The 20,598-nt window shown below is 43.2% G+C and overlaps 1 protein-coding gene across 4 annotated transcripts in view; it reads left to right on the top strand.

Annotated features, from left to right (window-relative positions):
• The window catches only part of DOCK11 (dedicator of cytokinesis 11), a 449,693-nt gene that overhangs the window by 285,985 nt on the left and 143,110 nt on the right, over window positions 1-20,598 (top strand). For all 4 annotated transcript variants that reach the window (XM_075323721.1, XM_075323722.1, XM_075323724.1 and 1 more), the window contains 5 exons: window positions 254-370; window positions 4,268-4,343; window positions 6,794-6,897; window positions 9,974-10,085; window positions 19,782-19,848. In XM_075323721.1, the coding sequence (XP_075179836.1) occupies window positions 254-370; window positions 4,268-4,343; window positions 6,794-6,897; window positions 9,974-10,085; window positions 19,782-19,848 (476 nt within the window). The remainder of the gene's footprint in view (window positions 1-253; window positions 371-4,267; window positions 4,344-6,793; window positions 6,898-9,973; window positions 10,086-19,781; window positions 19,849-20,598) is intronic.

The raw sequence follows: 20,598 nt of genomic DNA on the forward strand, positions 1-20,598 counted from the left end.
AGTTATGTGTATTTTTCCTCTTCCGTTGTAGTTGTAGTTGGAAGGAGAACTTCGTTTAATAAAAACAAATGAAGCACAGATCATAAAAACTGATGCACAAGCTAAAAATAAATCCAACACATTAAAAAAGGCCCATTTTTCACTAACAAGACCTGATTATATATAAGCTTGTGCATTAAAATAAATATTTTTATGCATCAGAGTGATTTTATCAAAGAAATTCTTTCATCATTTATTCATGTTTTTTTTGCAGAACCAGCAAGCAAAAATAGCCCAGCTTTACCTTCCGCTGGTGCGGATGTTGCTAGAGAATGTCTCCAGGTTTGCTAGTAAAGACACGCCGTTTAACTGCACTGCTATAACCGCCTCGGTAAGTGTTTTTCCTACCTAAAAATTGAATACCATGTTAATAAAATCATTAAAATTGTGGAATAACAGAATCATAGAGCAATTTCTTATTCCTATTATACATCATATTGTATAAACAGAGAGACTAAACCAAATGGTAAGGGTTTTCCCAAGTCGTATCGCCCGCAATTTGTCGTAAACATTGCTGGATTACAGTCTGTGAAAAATGAGAAAGTAGAAAGAAAGGAAATAAATAAGCAAATATATTATTTGGCCTAGCTCAAAAGGGGAGGATATGATGTTTTGAGAGCAGCTTTTTGCTAATACCACAGGATCACATCATTGTTGATAAGACGCACTAGTGATCCCCAACCTTTCTTACTTTGGGAGTGACATTGAACTCTAAAGGCCCCGCTACACGCAACGACGGATCTAACGATATATCGCCGGGGTCACGGATTCTGTGACGCACATCCGGCATTGTTAGCGACCTCGTTGCGTGTGACAGCAAGGAACGACCGTTAACAATGAAAACTACTCACCAAATCGTCCATCATTGACATGTCGTTCATTTTTAAAAAATCGTTGACTGTTGAGGTCACAGGTTGTTCGTCTTTCCCGAGGCAGCACACATCGCTACGTGTGACACCTCGGGAACGACGAACTGCAGCTTACCTGCGGCCACCGGCAATGCGGAAGGAAGGAGGTGGGTGGGATGTTACGTCCTGTTCATCTCCACCCCTCCACTTCTATTGGGTGGCGGCTTAGTGACGCCGCTGTAACTCCGCACGAACCGCCCCCTTAGAAAGGAGGCGGTTTGCCGGCAACAGCGACGTCGCTAGGCAGGTAAGTACGTGTGACAACTCCAAACGACGGGGGCGGGTGCTTTCACCAGCGATATTGCTGCGTGTAACACCCCCTTAAGGCTATGTGCCCACTGGAGAATACACCTGCAGATTTATCTGCAGAAAATCCGCTGATTTTCTGGATTTTCCAGATAAATGCGCAGGTTTCAGCATGTACAGACACTCCCCATGTTCTCCATTGGGACATGGGGAGTTCTGTGTCCATGCTGCGGATACATGCGGCTGGGGAATATGCTGCAGATGTTCCGCAGCTGCACGTAATTGCATGTCAATGTTTTCTGCGGAATTACCTGCAGAACTCCCGGCCCTCCACTATGGAGATAGAGGCCGGGACTTCCACAGGTAAGTCGCACGAATGTCCGCAGGTTTTCCTCAGCTATTTCGCTGTACTACCGCAGTTAAAAATAGCTGCGGATTCCAGGGAGCAGCTGCGGGAAACCTGTGGATATACCTGCGTATATATCCGCAGGTACAAACTCCCGTGGGCACATAGCCTAAGGCTGCGTGCCTACGATCAGATGTTGGATGTAGCGTGTTTTCACTGCATCCAAAATGCTGCGTTGTACAGTACAAGCACAGTGGATGGGTTTCTAGAAATCCCATGCCCACTGTGCTTGTTTTGTCCGCAGCAATACTGACCTGCAGTGCGGCTTTCCAAGCCGCAGCATGTCAATTGTTTGCTGTGGATTCACATGCATCCTCCGTAGGGATAACAGAAGCGAAAGACCGCAGTGCCCTGAACCCTGATCGTGAGTACGAGCATCTGCAGTCTCCTGCGGAGGAGACTCGCGGACCCGAAGGTCAGGACCCGCTGCGTCAAGGACGCAGTGAGTCTTGATCGTGGACACATGCCCTTAGAGATGGTCGCGAGCCACGTCCTGCACCCTCACCTACCCTCACCCATGGTAGCCACAGCCAGAGCCCGTCCATTACCGTTATAATGACAGCTTCCCCACAAAAAAGCACAACAAGACCTTGAGCCCCTGTCCCTTATATGTGGTATATTTACAACAAGCAAAATAATACCAACCATATAATACTGACATACAATACCCAAATAATACTAACATACAGTGCCCAAGTAATTCAGTAGTAGCAATAGTAAAATATGTGAAAAAGGAATGTTCTCCCCCATGTGATGGGTTAGGATTCAGCAGTGGATACCAATACAAAAAGCATGGCAAAAACATTGAGTCATCACTACAAACATATCCAGTACTGACCCCATACACTGTAGGTGAGGTGGATCCTGTAAGCCCCAGTACTCGGTACCCATGATAAGCAGTGTATGCTCCTCTTTGTGGCACTGATCATGAACTTTTGACAGCAAAGATTAGAGCCAGGCTACAAAAAAGGAATAGACAACAGTTCCGGTCCAACTTCGTTTTGACCAACATTCCTGAAATTTTTTGCAACCGTCTGCACAACTAATTTATATCACTGGACACAGATGAAATAAAACCTGAGGATTTCTGAACACATATAAAGACTATAATGCCGAAAGACAATAAAAAAGAGGCAGAAGAGACCCCAGCAGCCTCGGGTAACAGAAGAGGCCCTAGAGATCATCAAAAAAAGACGAAGGACAAGAAGGACGCAGCCAACATCAGTAAAAGACTAAAGAGAGCCATTAGAGCAGACAAATAATTTTATTACCAAAATATATATACAGAGATAGAAGACAAACATCTGAAGGAAGGGCAAGACCAGGAAGGCATGACGAAAGTAGGGCCTCCTCAAACGGAAGGTGGAGGAGCACAAGGTCTCTAACATCCACCAGCTCCGGGATGTCATCATGCATTATAGAAGAGGATCCAGCGGCTCTTGTGAAGTTCTAGTGAACTCCATGCCCACGAGGGTTAAGGCAGTGCTGGAAAATAATGGTGGTCATACAAAATATTGACAATTTGGGCACAATTTGGCGATTTTCACATAAGGGTATACTCACTTTTGTTGCTAGTGGTGTAGACATTAATGGCTGTGCATTTAGTTATTTAGAGGACACCAGATTTACACTGTTATACAAGCTGCACACTGACTACTGTACACTGTATCACAGGGTCATATGTCATATCTTCCTGTGAACAGATATAACATATTATGTACAAAAATGTGGTGGGATGTACTCACTTTTATGACTTACTGTGTGTGTGTGTGTGTGTGTGTGTGTGTGTGTGTGTGTGTGTGTGTATCTAGGAAACTGAGCTTAATGGGATAGGAGTCCCTTGGGCGTCTCTCTTTGTCTTCTCCCGGAAGGGGTTGGTTTGATAGACAGGTCTTTCTCTGTACAATAATACGTGGCTTATTTGGCAATCATATGTTTTTTTTCCAGTATACCACGGAGTTTCCAAGTGACACAAAGCTGTCAGTAACAAATGAACTTTGTATTTTTTGTTTTGTATTTTATGCTACTATGCTACCCAAGGTATTGGCAGCATGAAATGGCCAACAGGTTCCCATTAAGTGCTTGTCTCTTAAGCCTGCTTTACACCTTTCAATTAAGCATACGATCTCGTATGCGATGTGACACGCCCCCATCGTATGTGCGGCACGTTCAATTTGTTGACTGTGTCGCACAATCAATTAAAAGCTGTCACATGTACTTACCCTTCCAAACGACGTCGCTGTTGGTGGCAAACATCCACTCCCTAGAGTGTGAGGGACATTCGGCGTCACAGCGACGTCACACAGCCGCCGACCAATAGAAGCGGAGGGGCAGAGATGAGCAGGACATAAACATCCCGCCCACCTCCTTCCTTCCGCATTGCCGGCGGGGCGCAGGTAAGATCTGTTCATCATTCCCGGGGTGTCACACGGCGATGTGTGCTGCCTCGGGAACATTGAACAACTCGAAGTGCAATTTTTAGGAAATGAACGACGTGTATACGATGAACGGTTTTACGTTCAATCGCAGTCGCATGTAGCTGTCACACGCTACAACACCACTAACGTTGCTGGATGTGCGTCACTTACGACGTGACCCCGCCGACACATCGTTAGATATGCTGTAGCGTGTAAAGCCCGCTTTACACTGCGCTTTTTTTTTTTTGCAGGCATCGAGGGACACATTTATGTGCAGCTTTTCTTCTCCTTCCAACAGATCCAGCTTGATCATAGACAAAGACACTGGTGAGTAGTAATTTCTCAATTTAAAAAGAAAAATGCAACTTTACATTCCAGTAGAATATGGAATGTGTTACTATATTTTTCTAGTACACTTTTAGGAATGTTTCTTTTGTATGAGGGAATGAATCTCTAGTAACCTACAGGTCAGAATGCAACAGCCGGAAATAGGGTCACATCATCTCCGTAAAAAATAAACAAAAAAAGTATCTACACTGTGTAGTGTATGTAGATCACTTCTGTGATAAGGGAGTCCTCAGTGTTTACTCATGGGAGAAAATGTACTTGATCAATTTAAAACTTTCAAAATAGACTTTATTCTACCCACAACTTTTTTTTTACCCTGTAGTGATTTTCTAACATGTAACTGCATAGTAGAGCAGCTGCCGGAGATCATTCAGCTGCGTGAGTAAGGCTAAGAACACACATCCGGTTTTTCTCACGTTTGTCGGATCCGGCGCGCTCCTGTACAATTTATACAGTATAGTGGCTGCGCTGCAACTTCCTGGTCACATGCTCCGGTCACATGACAGCACGTGACCGGAGCTTGTCGCGCAGCCACTGTACTGTATAAACTGTACAGGAGCACGCCGGATCCGACAAACGGGAGAGAAGCCGGATGTGTGTTCGTAGCCTAAGGACCCAGCTTTAAAACACAACCAGATTTTCATATAGAAGGCAGAGTTGGTTTATTACCATCTTTGCATTCTCGATCACTGTACACTGTGGTGAACAAGCGCTGTGTATACAGTATAGGAAGAACTGACAGCGCTTCTTCCCCCGGTTGTTATCACTGGGAGTAGGGAGGGAGCAAAAGCTGCTGGGTTCTAGGAGACCCAGTCAACTCTGCGATGCAGCCATAGCTATGTTAATGGCTATCCCGATAGAAAAAGAAAATCACGTGAACAAGCTTTTGTTTAAGGAATTGTCTCCTAAAAGTACCACCTCTGGAACACTTAACTTGAGTAAGAATCTTGCATGTGCACCGCAGCGCAATATATAGTTTATGGGACTGGCAGAGCAAGTTTTGCAATGCTGGGCTTCCTTTGATAGACCCAATCAGCAAGGCTCAGTGCACTTGAGGTGGCTTCTTCTCACTGGTACTTGAAGTGGTTATTTGGGCAAAAGGTACTGGTTACTTGGGGATTGGATTCTAAAAAATAAAATTCTGCTTCATGGTCCATTGGCCAACCACATGGTCCAACCTTGGTCCATTGCCCAACCAAATGGCCACTACTGCGGTGATGGACTGTTCAAGTTGCCTGATCGTTGGCGGCTAAAGACGAGCCACTGCACTCCTGTGGATGATTCAACATTGCGGTTATTGCTTTTGGTGATGGCAAAGACCATGGCGTGGCCTGCGCTGTATTCAGGTGACACCAGGTGAGTATGATTGATGTTATTTTTTAGAATCTAACCACAAGGTAATAAGTACCTGGACAACTCCTTTAAAACAATACAGGGGAGAATCAAAAGAAAAGCAGGGTCTCCATGACCAGTATGTAATAGCATATAATATGATGACCATCCGTACTCTTCTCTGGTCTGTTCAGAAAATCTTACAGGTGTGCTAAAGAAAACAGAAAGTGATATTGTAATTTTGTCTTTTCTTTTTGCCAATAATTAGTATATTTCTAGTTTTGTTTCTTGTTTTTTTTTTTAATCATTATGATGATTATCTAATTACACATTCCCTTTAATCCTAATATACAGCAAGTCATGGTTTACTGCTATAATAAATCAGTATATAAATATTATTGTAAACGTTGCAGTCATAAATATTTATATTAGGAAACTTGGACATCATTCGTGATACATTTCGCCACTTACTGAGTTTGTTTAAACGAAATATATCAGCAGGAAAAAGAAAACAGATGTAAATTTTCAGCTACCAATTAATTTACAGCAATAACGGGGCAACAAGGCCATAAATAAGACAACAAAGCTGTAAATGACATTTTTCTTTCTACAGCAAACAATCAAAATGTCAGGTTGTAACACTTTGTAAAGGCAAAATATAATATTTATACCAGGTAAGGAACATTGGGGGATGTTGCGGAATTATGGAAATCACAGGATGGTTAGATGTGTTAATGATATGTAAATGATGACAAAAGGGAAATAAATTTTTCAAAATATCTTGACTTATTCATTATCCAATATGAGTGCCTGGTGCAGAAAAATGTACACTTGTATTGGCATGCCATAGATTAATTTATTAATCCCTTATTGACATGCTTGGTACTGGTACGTCATATGTTGACTCCATGACTTGGAAGAAAGAAAAGCCCTCATCTTTGATGGCAGATGATGGCTGTGTTTTTCAGCCATCATCGGCCTCATACAGCCACAGGTCGAGCACTTTCTGAAGTCTGCCAAATGCTGAAAGTGGTTTATTGGATACATTTTTGTAATAAAATTGTAATTTAATACTTCGACCTTTGTACTGATTGAAGGTTACAGCTCATCATTCTCAAATGGTTGCATCATGAAGAGAGAGGACTCACGTGGATCTATCAACACAGATGTGACAATGCATCAAAGCATGAATGGGGAAAATGTAGGTTTCACATCAGTAAAAACTGTCTTTATAATACAATGTATATGGTCCAGCACCTAGTCTGATAGTTTGCTCCAGCAAATGTATGTTTCATTTTAGAACAGTCAGGAATTAAAGGGATTTTCCAGCATTGGATAAACACCTATCCTCCAACTGTAGCTTTTTTTTCTCTAAACAATATGCTTTACTCACCCTTCCTGGGTCCATGTCATGGCCTGATCTAATCTGGGGAGATCTGGAATCAGAAGGTCACAGCGTATAGTTGATCGCAGATCTTCTTTAGTGCCTGCTCATTATTTACCCTGAGTTGCAGCTTATTTAATTTCATCTGGTGCTGAAAAGGTTAAGGTTCCTTTCTGTTCTGCTGTGATTTAACAAGTAGTTGTAATCTAAGCTGCAGCTACTCCCTTCTGCTATAAGTATCCATTCCTCACTTGTTCCCTATGCGGACTATAGCTCATAATATGTTGTCCACTCTAAGGGGTACTTTGCACGCTGCGTCATCGCTATTGCGATGTCGTCGGGGTCAAATCGAAAGTGACGCACATCCGGCGCCAGTAACAACGTTGCAACGTGTAAAGCCTAGATGCACCGATAAACGATCGCAAAAGCGTCGTAAATCGGTGATCTGTGTAGTGTCGGTCATTTTCATAATTTCGCTGCAGCGACAGGTACGATGTTGTTCCTCGTTCCTGCGGCAGCACAAATCGCTGTGTATGAAGCCACAGGAGCAAGGAACCTCTCCTTACCTGCCTCCACCGTCAATGCGGAAGGAAGGAGGTGGGCGGGATGTTTATGGCCCGCTCATCTCCTCCCCTCTGCTTCTATTGGCCACCTGCCGTGTGACGTCGCTGTGACGCCGCACGACCCGCCCCCTTAGGAATTAGGTGGGCCACCGGCCAGAGCGACGTCGCAGGGCAGGTAAGTGCGTGTGAAGCTGCCGTAGCGATTATGTTCACTACGGCAGCTATCACAAGATATCGCATGTGCGACGGGGGCGGGTACTATTGCGCTCGGCATCGCAAGCATCAGCTAGCGATGTCGCAGCGTGCAAAGTACCCCTAAGAGTCTATCTCTGTTAGTGCTTAGGTGTTCATTTTTGTTGCAGCTGAAAAGTTTTCTGCTTGAGAAGCTGTGTAATTCTACATGTTGTGTCTTTCCCCTCTCTATTTGTCATACCTTCTTTGTCTTGTATTATTTCAGTGCACTAGGCAGGGTGAGCTCAGGGCCAGAGAGGGCCTAGTCAAGTGTTGGCGCACGGGGGGAGGACCCGTATAGGGACATTAGGTAGTGCAGGGATCAGCCTCAGGTGAGTGTTAGGAGGTTCCCCTTTCCCCTCTCCCTAACACCTGGGCCTTCCATTGTATTGCTTCCCTGGTTTTCCCTCTGTGTTGCATCGGTCACAGGGAGTCCTCTCGCACACGACCTCACACCTGTAGTCACATTGTGACAGTCCATGCTGAGTCTCCACCACTACTTCTGCAGTGCTGTTGTCATGTTGGTAGTGCTGCAGCCAAAAACTGAGCTCAGCAGCTCCACTCGAGTGGATGGCACAAGCCGCTGAGCTCACTGATTGGCTGCAATGCAGTCAAATTACCATCAGCGCTGCAGACAATAACACATCTGGAGCCGTGGCAGAAACTCAGCGGTGGACCTAAGGAGGGCGAGCAAAGTACAGTTTGTTTTTATAAAAGAAACTGCAGGCAGCGAGCAAGAGATTTCTGAAGTCAGACAACCCTCTAAAGCAGAAAGTGGAGAGGAAATAACAAGTAAGGCTGCTTTCACTTTGCATATTTACCCACGTTCACTGGTCCAGTCAAGGCATCTGTTCTGGTGATAAAGTATATGCACGAAAATGGTGCAAGAAAGAGCACACGCGGACTCTGTCTGCTTCATTATAGTCAATAGCCCCATCGGCGCATGCGTCCAAAACACATTTTGCAGGGGTGGGGAAGGGAGGTTCGGACGGATACCCCGACGGGACCAGTGAACGTAGGTAAAAACGCAATGTGAAAGCGGCTTTGGAAGACTTGGTTGCTTCTTTTCTTGAACTGTCCAGTCTAATCTGAATATTAGAGCTTTAGATACTTTTGAGCATTGGACATAACACATACAGTGGAACCTCGCTTAACGAGTAACCCAGTTAGCGAGTATTTGGCCTAACGAGCAAAGCTTGCCGTAATTTTGTAACTCAGTTTACGAGCAATCTTTGCTGAACAAGCAAAATACTCACCGCACACACTTCCGGTTCTGTACATCCACTGCACTCTAACCCACTCTTGAAGTCCACACAAACCCACACGCGCGCACAAGCACGGAAATCTTGTTTTGCTGAACGAGTAACTTGGTTAACAAGTACACTCCCAGAACGGATTGTTCTCGTAAACCAAGGTTCCACTGTATTTCTATTAGTTGGCCATTATTTCCCATCCAAAATAAGTGCAAGTGAAATAATAACCCACTTCCAAACGTATTCATATCAGCCTTCTCTAAAACAGTTTCTTTTCTCATGCTGTATTAGTTTATTGATGATCTCTAAGATCTAAAAAGTCACATTTGGTGATTATTCTGAATTTTACCCCTTCTTATATTGACATCTTTTCTATCACTGATTCGAAGATTTTTCTGCTTTTACCCCCTCCCCCCAAAAAAAGTTGGAAATCAGTCACCGGGTTTGTGGTATATAATCTATATGTAGGGACAGAGACCTCAATTCCATTGATGTGTCACTTACTGGGCTGCTTGCTGTCATTTTAATGCAATCACAGGTTTCTCTGCTGCAGATCTAGCAAGGCTCAGAATGCTGATCTGTGTATACCCCGCCCACACCACTGATTGGCAGTTTTCTGTGTACACTGAACATTGACAAAAAGCTGCTAATTAGCTAGTCCTGTAGTGATAATCTCCTGCTGATAAAACACTGATTTTATTGAAACACCAACATACTGCCTAGTAAGTGACACAACTCTGGAATCAGATTCTCAGCCCCTACGTTATGCTGCTCTCAGATTCCATAACAAACACCTGTTGACAGATTCCCTGTAATGGTTATTTTTTTTCCCTCTGGCCTCTTCAGATGCGTAGAAGCTCCACAAAAAGCACTGTGTCTCCTTATACTCGATTGGATTCATATGAAGTCAAGAGCCTGCTCATCTGCTATCTGTACATAGTCAAAGTTATTTCCGAAGGTAAGTGTTCTTGTTTAATGACTTTTATTTCCATATTTTGTACATTTAAAGTTATGTTTTCATAATCTAGCACTTAGTGAAAGACATCGAGATGACAAGACAAAAACCAGTCCTCAGGCAGAACGTTTCCAGTAAGTTATGCAAAGTCTTTAAAGTGCATTTATAGGAATTCTCAGGACTTAAATTAATTGAATTATTTGGCTTGAAGTTGGAAATCGCTAAAATAATAGAGCATTATCGGATTATTCTGTACTCTCTTACAAGTCTCCAGCATCTGGCAAGTGATCACTAAGAAGTCTGCAGAGGAAGTAAATTGTGATGGAATTTTCACATTTCTAGGAGGCGCTGGACAATGCTGCTTTAGAATCATCCACCAATTTAAAGATAAACTAAACTTCCATTTTATTTTTAAAATTTTGTCCAGTATGGAAAGTTCTGGAACTTATTAGCAAATTACTTTATTCCCATGCTTATCCCTTGTCTGTCTGCATTTATTTTTCTGCATTGATATCAGAATGTACTCATTTGGATTGCGGATGCAGGCACTTAACTTGTCAACACAAAAGGCTGCTTTACATGCTGCGACATCGCTAGCGATGTCGTGCGCGATAGCACCCGTCGCTCGTGCGACATTTGTTGATCGCTGCCGTAGCGAACATTATCGTTACGGCAGCGTCACACGCACATACCTTGTCAGCGACGTCGCTGTGACCGCCGAACAATCCCTCCCTCAAGGGGGAGGTGCGTTCAGCGTCATAGCGACGTCACTGTGGCGTCACTAAGCGTCTGGCCAATAGAAGTGCAGGGGCGGAGATAAGCGGGACATAACATCCCACCCACCTCCTTCCTTCCGCATTGCCGGTGGAGGCAGGCAAGGAGATGTTCGTCGTTCCTGCGGTGTCACACACAGCGATGTGTGATGCCGCAGGAACGACAAACAACATCGTACCTGCAGCAGCGATATTAAGGAAAGGAGCGACGTGTCAACGATCACTGTTTTTGAATGATTTTGCAATCATTGATCGTCGCTCCTTGGTATCACACGCTGCGATGTCGCTACCGGCGCCGGATTTGCATCACTAACGACGTGACCCCGACGATATATCAGTAGCGATGTCGCAGCGTGTAAAGCACCCTTTAGAGTAAGTGCCCACCATCAGTGTTAAGCCGGTGTCCCACTTGCAATTGCCTCGCATGTATTTCGCGCGAGTCTCGCGGTGCATCACTCGTCACGGACTCACACTCTGCTCACAGGAGCGGGTCAGCTGCATAAAGATGCATGCAACCGACCCACTCCTGTGAGCAGAGTGTGAGCCCGTGCCGGGTGTTGCGCCGTGAAACTCGCACGTGAGGCACTCGCTAGTGGAACACTGGCCTTACTCATGTTTTTGACACTTCGTTTTTTTCACTGCATCAAACACGCAGCGTTTTATAGTACAAGCAAAGTGGATGTGATTAATAGACCTCTCATGTCCCGCATTTATGCTGCGTAAACAGTGTTCTTCCAATTCATAGCATGTCAATTTATCTTGCCGCTACCCAGAGTTTTTAGTGCGGACTTTCCCCATAGACATACAAAAAATATCCGCAGGTTAAAAAACGCACATATGTTTTCAATGCATTTAAGTAGCATAAACGCATCTAAACAAATCATATCAGGTATGATATGAAGTTGGTTGAAACACAGGAAGCAGAACTAATAGGACGTTGCCCAAAGCAAAGAGTTCAACGTCCCAATACAAACACACATATACAGACACAAAAAATATAGAAATAGTTAGATAGATGATAAAAATATATTCAATAGAATAGATAGATAGATATCATACAGATATATAATGTCACAACCCCCCTACATATTATATATTTGCTTCCTTTAGTGCCTTTCATGTGGCCCTAAAAGTTGTGTAGCCTAGTTTAATCTAATAAATAAATAGTTTAAAAAAAATGGCGTGGGGTCTTCCCTATTTGTGATAACAAGCAAAGGTAAAACAGACAGTGGGGGGGCTGATATTAACATGCTGGAAAGGTCCATGGTTATTTGACCCTTCCCAGACTAAAAATACCAGCACACAGCCACCCCAGAAGTGGCGCATCATATTAGATGTAGTGTTGAGCGGACCCGAACTGTAAAAGTCCGGATCCGCGCTGTTCTCTCTCTCTCTCTCGCTCTCTCTCTCTCGTCCCTGGATCTGCTCCCCATTGACTTACATTGGTCCGGATTCCAGATCTGATCCGGACTTCTTGCACAACCCGCGACGGATCCGCCGAACTCGGATTATCTGCAATCCGCTCAGCTCTAAATAGATGCTCCAATTCTAGAGCTTTGCCTCGTCTCTTCCCGGATGTCCTCGTGTGTTGGCAATCGGGGTAATGGGATTTTGGAGATTATGTCCGCTGTGTAGTGTCAGCTGGCATCAAGTCCTGGTGTTATTATTGGAGAGGCATCTATCAGATACCCCCATTACTAATCCAGTAGGTAAAAAGACAAACACAGACACACAAATATTTTATATGAAAAATCACTTCCTCACGCTTTTCCCAGTTTCACCATTGTACTAAAAAATAATACATACAGTCAACCATAGTCCAGGGATTCCGACATATTCCACAAATGGAAACCTGACAGACATAAAAAGAGAAAAACAAAAACAAGACACTGTCCCTCGTTCACCAATTTATTAGAAAGCAAAGTTTGCACACAAATCCGATGTAGTCTAGCAGTTCCCACGACGTTACACAATTATCTAGATCAAAGGCTATGGAACCTCAGAACAAGGCTCAGAGCGAGGCTCCATAGACTGTGAGCAGCAGCCACTCCCAGTTACCGCTGTACACCACGACACCTGGCGACTCTGATGAGTAATGACATTGCTAAAATCACCACTCATCAGAGTCCCGGATCTCGCGGCTGGTGTAACCTACAGAGTCTCCTTACACTTGTAATATTGTGTTAGGAATGGCTGTAATGTGTGTCAGTAAACAGCCCCACTCCCCCTGTGTACTGCAATGGAAGGAATGGATTTGATTCCACAATCACCTATATATACAGTATGTATACACATATATATATATATATATATATATATATATATATATATATATATATATATATATATATATATATATATATATATATATATATATATATATATATATAGTGTGTGTATATATACAGTACAGATCAAAAGTTTGGACACACCTCATTCAAGGAGTTTTCTATATTTTCATGACTCTGAAAATTGTAGCTTCACATTAAAGGCATCAAAACTATGAATTAACTCATGTGGAATGAAATACTTAACAAACAGGTGTGAATCAACTGAAAATATGTCTTATATTCTAGGTTCTTCAAAGTAGACACCTTTTTGCTTTGATTACTGCTTTGCACACTCTTGGCATTCTCTTGATGAGCTTCAGTAGTCACCGGAAATGGTTTTCCAACAGTCTTGAAGGAGTTCCCAGAGATGCTTAGCATTTGTTGGCCCTTTTGCCTGCACTCTGCGGTCCAGCTCACCCCTAACCATCTCGATTGGGTTCAGGTCTAGTGACTGTGGAGACCAGGTCATCTGGCGTAGCACCCCATCACTTTCCTTCTTAGTCAAATAGCCCTTACACAGCCTGGAGGTGTCTTTGGATTCGTTGTCCTGTTGAAAAATAACTGATAGTCCAACTAAACGCAAACCGGATGGAATAGCATGCCGCTGCAAGATGCTGTGGTAGCCATGCTAGTTCAGTATGCCTTCAATTTTGAATAAATTCCCAACAGTGTCACCAGCAAAGCACCCCCACACCATCACACCTCCTCCTCCATGCTTCATGGTGGGAACCAGGCATGTAGAGTCCATCCGTTCACCTTTTCTGCGTCGCACAAAGACACGGTAGTTGGATCCAAAAATCTCAAATTTGGACTCATCAGACCAAAGCACAGATTTCCACTTGTCTAATGTCTATCCCTTGTGTTCTTTAGCCCAAACAAGTCTCTTCTGCTTATTGCCTGTCCTTAGCAGTGGTTTCCTAGCAGCTATTTTACCATGAAGGCCTGCTGCACAAAGTCTCCTCTTAACAGTTGTTCTACAGATGTGTCTGCTGCTAGAACTCTGTGTGGCATTGACCTGGTCTCTAATCTGAGCTGCTGTTAACCTGCGATTTCTGAGGCTAGTGACTCGGATAAACTTATCCTCCGCAGCAGAGGTGACTCTTGGTCTTCCTTTCCTGGGGCAGTCCTCATGTGAGCCAGCTTCTTTGTAGCGTTTGATGGTTTTTGCCACTGCACTTGGGGACACTTTCAAAGTTTTCCCAATTTTTCGGACTGACTGACCTATATATATACACACGCACACACAGTATATATAATATGGTGTATACAGTTAGGTCCAGAAATATTTGGACAGTGACACAAGGTTTGTTATTTTAGCTGTTTACAAAAACATGTTCAGAAATACAATTATATATATATAATATGGGCTGAAAGTGCACACTCCCAGCTGCAATAGGAGAGTTTTCACATCCAATTCGGAGAAAGGGTTTAGGAATCATAGCTCTGTAATGCATAGCCTCCTCTTTTTCAAGGGACCAAAAGTAATTGGACAAGGGACTCTAAGGGCTGCAATTAACTTTGAAGGCGTCTCCCTCGTTAACCTGTAATCAATGAAGTAGTTAAAAGGTTTGGGGTTGATTACAGGTGTGTGGTTTTGCATTTGGAAGCTGTTGCTGTGACCAGACAACATGCGGTCTAAGGAACTCTCAATTGAGGTGAAGCAGAACATCCTGAGGCTGAAAAAAAAGAAAAAATCTATCAGAGAGATAGCAGACATGCTTGGAGTAGCAAAATCAACAGTCGGGTACATTCTGAGAAAAAAGGAATTGACTGGTGAGCTTGGGAACTCAAAAAGGCCTGGGCGTCCACGGATGACAACAGTGGTGGATGATCGCCGCATACTTTCTTTGGTGAAGAAGAACCCGTTCACAACATCAACTGAAGTCCAGAACACTCTCAGTGAAGTAGGTGTATCAGTCTCTAAGTCAACAGTAAAGAGAAGACTCCATGAAAGTAAATACAAAGGGTTCACATCTAGATGCAAATCATTCATCAATTCCAAAAATAGACAGGCCAGAGTTAAATTTGCTGAAAAACACCTCATGAGGCCAGCTCAGTTCTGGAAAAGTATTCAATGGACAGATGAGACAAAGATCAACCTGTACCAGAATGATGGGAAGAAAAAAGTTTGGAGACGAAAGGGAACGGCACATGATCCAAGCCACACCACATCCTCTGTAAAACATGGTGGAGGCAACGTGATGGCATGGGCATGCATGGCTTTCAATGGCACTGGGTCACTTGTGTTTATTGATGACATAACAGCAGACAAGAGTAGCCGGATGAATTCTGAAGTGTACCGGGATATACTTTCAGCCCAGATTCAGCCAAATGCCGCAAAGTTGATCGGACGGCGCTTCATAGTACAGATGGACAATGACCCCAAGCATACAGCCAAAGCTACCCAGGAGTTCATGAGTGTAAAAAAGTGGAACATTCTGCAATGGCCAAGTCAATCACCAGATCTTAACCCAATTGAGCATGCATTTCACTTGCTCAAATCCAGACTTAAGACGGAAAGACCCACAAACAAGCAAGACCTGAAGGCTGCGGATGTAAAGGCCTGGCAAAGCATTAAGAAGGAGGAAACTCAGCGTTTGGTAATGTCCATGGGTTCCAGACTTAAGGCAGTGATTGCCTCCAAAGGATTCGCAACAAAATATTGAAAATAAAAATATTTTGTTTGGGTTTGGTTTATTTGTCCAATTACTTTTGACCTCCTAAAATGTGGAGTGTTTGTAAAGAAATGTGTACAATTCCTACAATTTCTATCAGATATTTTTGTTCAAACCTTCAAATTAAACGTTACAATCTGCACTTGAATTCTGTTGTAGAGGTTTCATTTCAAATCCAATGTGGTGGCATGCAGAGCCCAACTCGCGAAAATTGTGTCACTGTCCAAATATTTCTGGACCTAACTGTATATATTATTATATTATTGGGAAAGGTGGGGCACATAATGAGAGCAGGGCGCTTATGGAAGAATCGGGAGAAAATGATAGCACAGTGAAAGCTATACCTATTTGTTGTAGGCAGGTTAAATCCTATAAAAATGAAACTAATGCCGCAGATATCACAATGCCCCTGTCTGGATACCACTCCATAGATTCCATTATATAAATGGCTTATCTAGGGATCGTATATGGAAGAAGGGGCAGCCTCATTTGAAGGTAGAAATACTGCAACATACCAAAGATGATGTAGTTTAGCACTTGCAAATTACTGGCTATATGTTTTGGCTGCACCGCTAAAACATTTCAAAGGATGCGATGAGGAAAATATTGAAAGTGTCCCAAGGAATATGTTAAAGTACTATCTTGGGAGTGGAAATCTGTTTACTTTTCTGGAATCGAGATGTCTGAAGTCAAATAATAATAAACCACCCATAATTCCTCTTAGACGCCAAACTTGGGAGAAGATTAAAGAAATAAGATGTGTAGTTGATTGTACAGAATAAACTCTGGAATGTTGTGGTTTTGCCAAATTGGTGTGTATCAATCAGGGAGGTCTAGTGAACTGGGAAGCTAAAGGCATCATCTAAATATCTCCATTATTGAAAAATAACTCCTTAAAGGTGGCTTTACATGCTATGAGATCGCTAAAGCGATCTCGTTGGGGTCACAGAATTTGTGACGCACATCCGGCCGCTGTAGCGATCTCGTTGTGTGTGACTCCTATGAGCGATTTTGAATCGTCACAAAAACGTTCAAAATCGCTCATCGGTGACATCACCCCCTCTTCCCAATTATCGTTGCTGCTGCAGTAACGATGTTGTTTGTCGTTCCTGAGGTGGGCGGCATGTTCCGGCCGCTCTTCTCCTCCCCTTCTTTTCTATTGGGCGGCGGTTCAGTGACGCTGCTGTGACGTCGCTGTGACGCTGAACGAGCCGCCCCCTTAGAAAGGATGCGGTTCGCCAGTCACAGCGACGTCACAGAGCAGGTATGTGCATGTGACGCTGCCGTAGCGATAATGTTCGCTACGGCAGCGATCACCACATATCGGCCGTGCGATGGGAGCGGGTGCTATCACACTCGACATCGCTAGCATCGGCTAGCGATGTCGCAGCGTGCAAAGTCCGCTTTACTACAAAGAGTTAGATCTAATGACTATACTCCAGTACTTTCAGGTTTGTCATGCCTTTGAAAGTAAGCATAGAAATAAACCTACAACGTGAAGTCATGCTCTACGATAGGGTAGGTTCAAATGACCGTAAGATAAGAAAATAGTCAGCATTTCATCCAGAAAAGTCAATTTTTTTTCCCCCTCATTTATAGCATCTGAAGGACTTCATATAGTTTTTTTCTGTAAATACATAGAAAAACATTTGCTGTTAAATATGCATAAATGGGGAAAAAGATATGGGAGAAATAACGAATGAACAATGGTCGGACATTCAAGAGTTGTTGGTACCATTATTATCCTTGAGAGAGAGTGTTAGGGGTACTTTGCACGCTGCGACGTCGCTAGCATCGGCTAGCGATGCCGTGCGTGATAGTACCCACCCCCGTCGCACATGCGATATCTTGTGATAGCTGCTGTAGCGAACATTATCGCTATGGCAGCTTCACACTAACTTACCTGCCCTGCGACGTCACTCTGGCGTCACACGGCAGGCGGCCAATAGAAGCGGGGGGGGCGGAGATGAGCGGGACGTAAACATCCCACCCACCTCGTTCCTTCCGCATAGTCGGTGGAGGCAGGTAATAAGATGTTCCTCGCTCTTGCGGCTTCACACACAGCGATGTGTGCTGCCGCAGGAACGAGGAACAACATCGTATCTCCTATTGGTGCGACATTATGAAAATGACCGACGCTACACAGATTACCGATTTTCGACGCTTTTGCAATTGTTTATCGGCGCATCTAGGCTTTACACGTTGCGACGTTGTTACCGCCGCCGGATGTGCGTCACTTTCGATTTGACCCCGACGATATCGCAGTAGCGATGTCGCAGCCTGCAAAGTACACCTTAGACTTTCACAGATACCGTATATATTTTACATATAGGACCCTAGAGTTCCTGCATAGTATTAGCTATACATTGGATGCTAAATGTTCCAATTGCTCTATGGGGCCAGCAAATCCAATTCATATGTTAATTTCACAGAGACTGGTCCTGGTGGATAAAGTCTTTAACATAACAAAAACTAGCGGCCCTAAGATCTGTAGACTTGGTTATATTGACAAATTAACAATATGATATAAATTTATTCCATTACATTGGAATCAATCTTACCCTCTATAAGGAGAGTTTAGTTACAAGGTCAACTTGATTATTAATTGTGAGCAAAGAAGGGTGAGCCTATGTTAAATATGAAAAGCTACGGTCTCCTTGGTTGGATTTTCCAAGATTAGCAACGAGATCTATGCTACAGTATGGGGTGATACTTCTTGTGTTGATCTATTATTCACCTAGGCAGGTTAACAATGCAAGAATTTTTTATTTCTGCCATACACGATCTTATAGCAACCATAGTTGTTATGTTCCTTCAGATGATAGATACCACGACCATAGCATGTGTAGCCAGTTCCAACCGGCAACCAATTGTCCTTATGCTCCATAGCGCGTGTATCCAGCTCCAGCCAGCAACAATAGTCATTAGGATAATTCCTCAATCCAGATGATGGATATCAAGTCCATAGCATTGGTATCCAGCTCCAATCTCGATAATCCATTCATGGGTAGCAGGACCTGGCCACAGCAACAGATCCTCACTCTTCAACATCGCAGCACCAAGTACATCCAGACACGTATGTCCTCGGTTTTCTACCTCTTTTAGGATCAGCCCCCTGAATGAGGAGAGGTGGTCACATTCCAGCCCCTTAAAGTTTTATTTTATGTTACTCCAAGTATGAAGGAGGGTATGGAAGTCCAGTCTGCGGCCAGTCTTCAGCATTGTGTATCAGTAAGGCCCCCAGTTGAGGGGAACAATAGACGTACAACCCCTCATCAGATGCAGGACAATGAATCCTACTACAGGCCTGATTGCTTTCAAGTCCATAGAGGCCAACTAGGATACACACATTTACAACTCCTTCCCCCTTCGTATTGTGTACCTTAAACTGACACGCAAGCAACCTCTAATAAAACACTACAATAAGATTGATGTAACCAGCGCTCTATACTGTAAAAATTCTGAATCTCTTAGAGCTGTGGATTGCACTTTACATCCATTGGTCCCAAATTCTTTACTCCACAGCCAGATCTTCACACTTCCATACATGTCTACTGTTGAGATATTGTGTGTGTAAATGAAAACAAACTTGTCATGTTGTGTGATGTATACACTGCAAAATGCCATAGCACTAAATATATATGAATTACTCATCAAAATGTCTGTTACTATTTTATTTTTACATAATAGTGATTGTAATGAGCTGAAAAGATTGGAGAGAATGGTGGGGGATGGTAAGGGTTTTGGGTTATTTCTTACCATGCCATTTTCTTTTTATATCTGTTTATATGTAAAAATTAAGAATAATTTCAATTAAAAGCTTATATCTGAACTTTATCAGTACGGAGGCAGAGGAAAGGAGCATTATATCTCACACTTGACTCCTGTGTATCCTAACGTAACTGTTTGCATTGTCCTCAGATTCCTTGGTTAGCTACTGGAATAAAATGTCCCCACAAGAACTTCTGAACTTCCTTACACTTCTAGAGTAAGTTAAACAATGAAATTTACTTGTTGCTTATTCTGTTACCACAACTTATCATGCTCATAAACTAAAGTGAGATGAATGGTCCGTAAAACATTGACCCACTGTTTCAGTGCTTTCACACTTGCTGTTTTAATTCAGTTTTTGAAGCTGGTGTAAGAAGTGAATATGTTCCCGACTAGGTGATTATTAGGGATGATCAAATACCTCAAATATTCGGCTTCGCAAATATTTTCCGAATAGGTCGCCAATATGTGAATATTCGATGTGCAATGTAAGTCTATGGGAAGCCCGAATAGTTGTTATTCGGGTTTCTCATAGACTTACATTGCACATCGAATATTCGCGAATAGCGGCGACCTATTCGGAAAATATTTGCGAAGCCGAATATTTGAGGTATTTCATCCCTAGTTATTATCCATTTTTTCATTTTTTTTGCGCTTTGATTTTTTTTCTCGCTTTCTTACAAGATCCACAGCCTTTTCATGATTTTATAGACATAGCCATGCTAGGTCTTTTTGTTTTGCCGGACAGTTTATTGTTTTGATTGACACTATTCATTTTTCCATTTACTATTCTAGAAAATGGGAAAAATGACTCTTAAGGCTACTTTACACGCTGCGATATCGGTCCCGATATCGCTAGCATGGGTACCCGCCCCCATCTGTTGTGCGACACGGGCAAATCGCTGCCCGTGCCGCACAAAATCGCGCAGACCCGTCACACATACTTACCTGTCCGGCGACGTCGCTG

Source organism: Anomaloglossus baeobatrachus, chromosome 9 (assembly GCF_048569485.1).
Source record: "Anomaloglossus baeobatrachus isolate aAnoBae1 chromosome 9, aAnoBae1.hap1, whole genome shotgun sequence".
In the NCBI taxonomy this organism is placed as follows: domain Eukaryota; kingdom Metazoa; phylum Chordata; class Amphibia; order Anura; family Aromobatidae; genus Anomaloglossus; species Anomaloglossus baeobatrachus.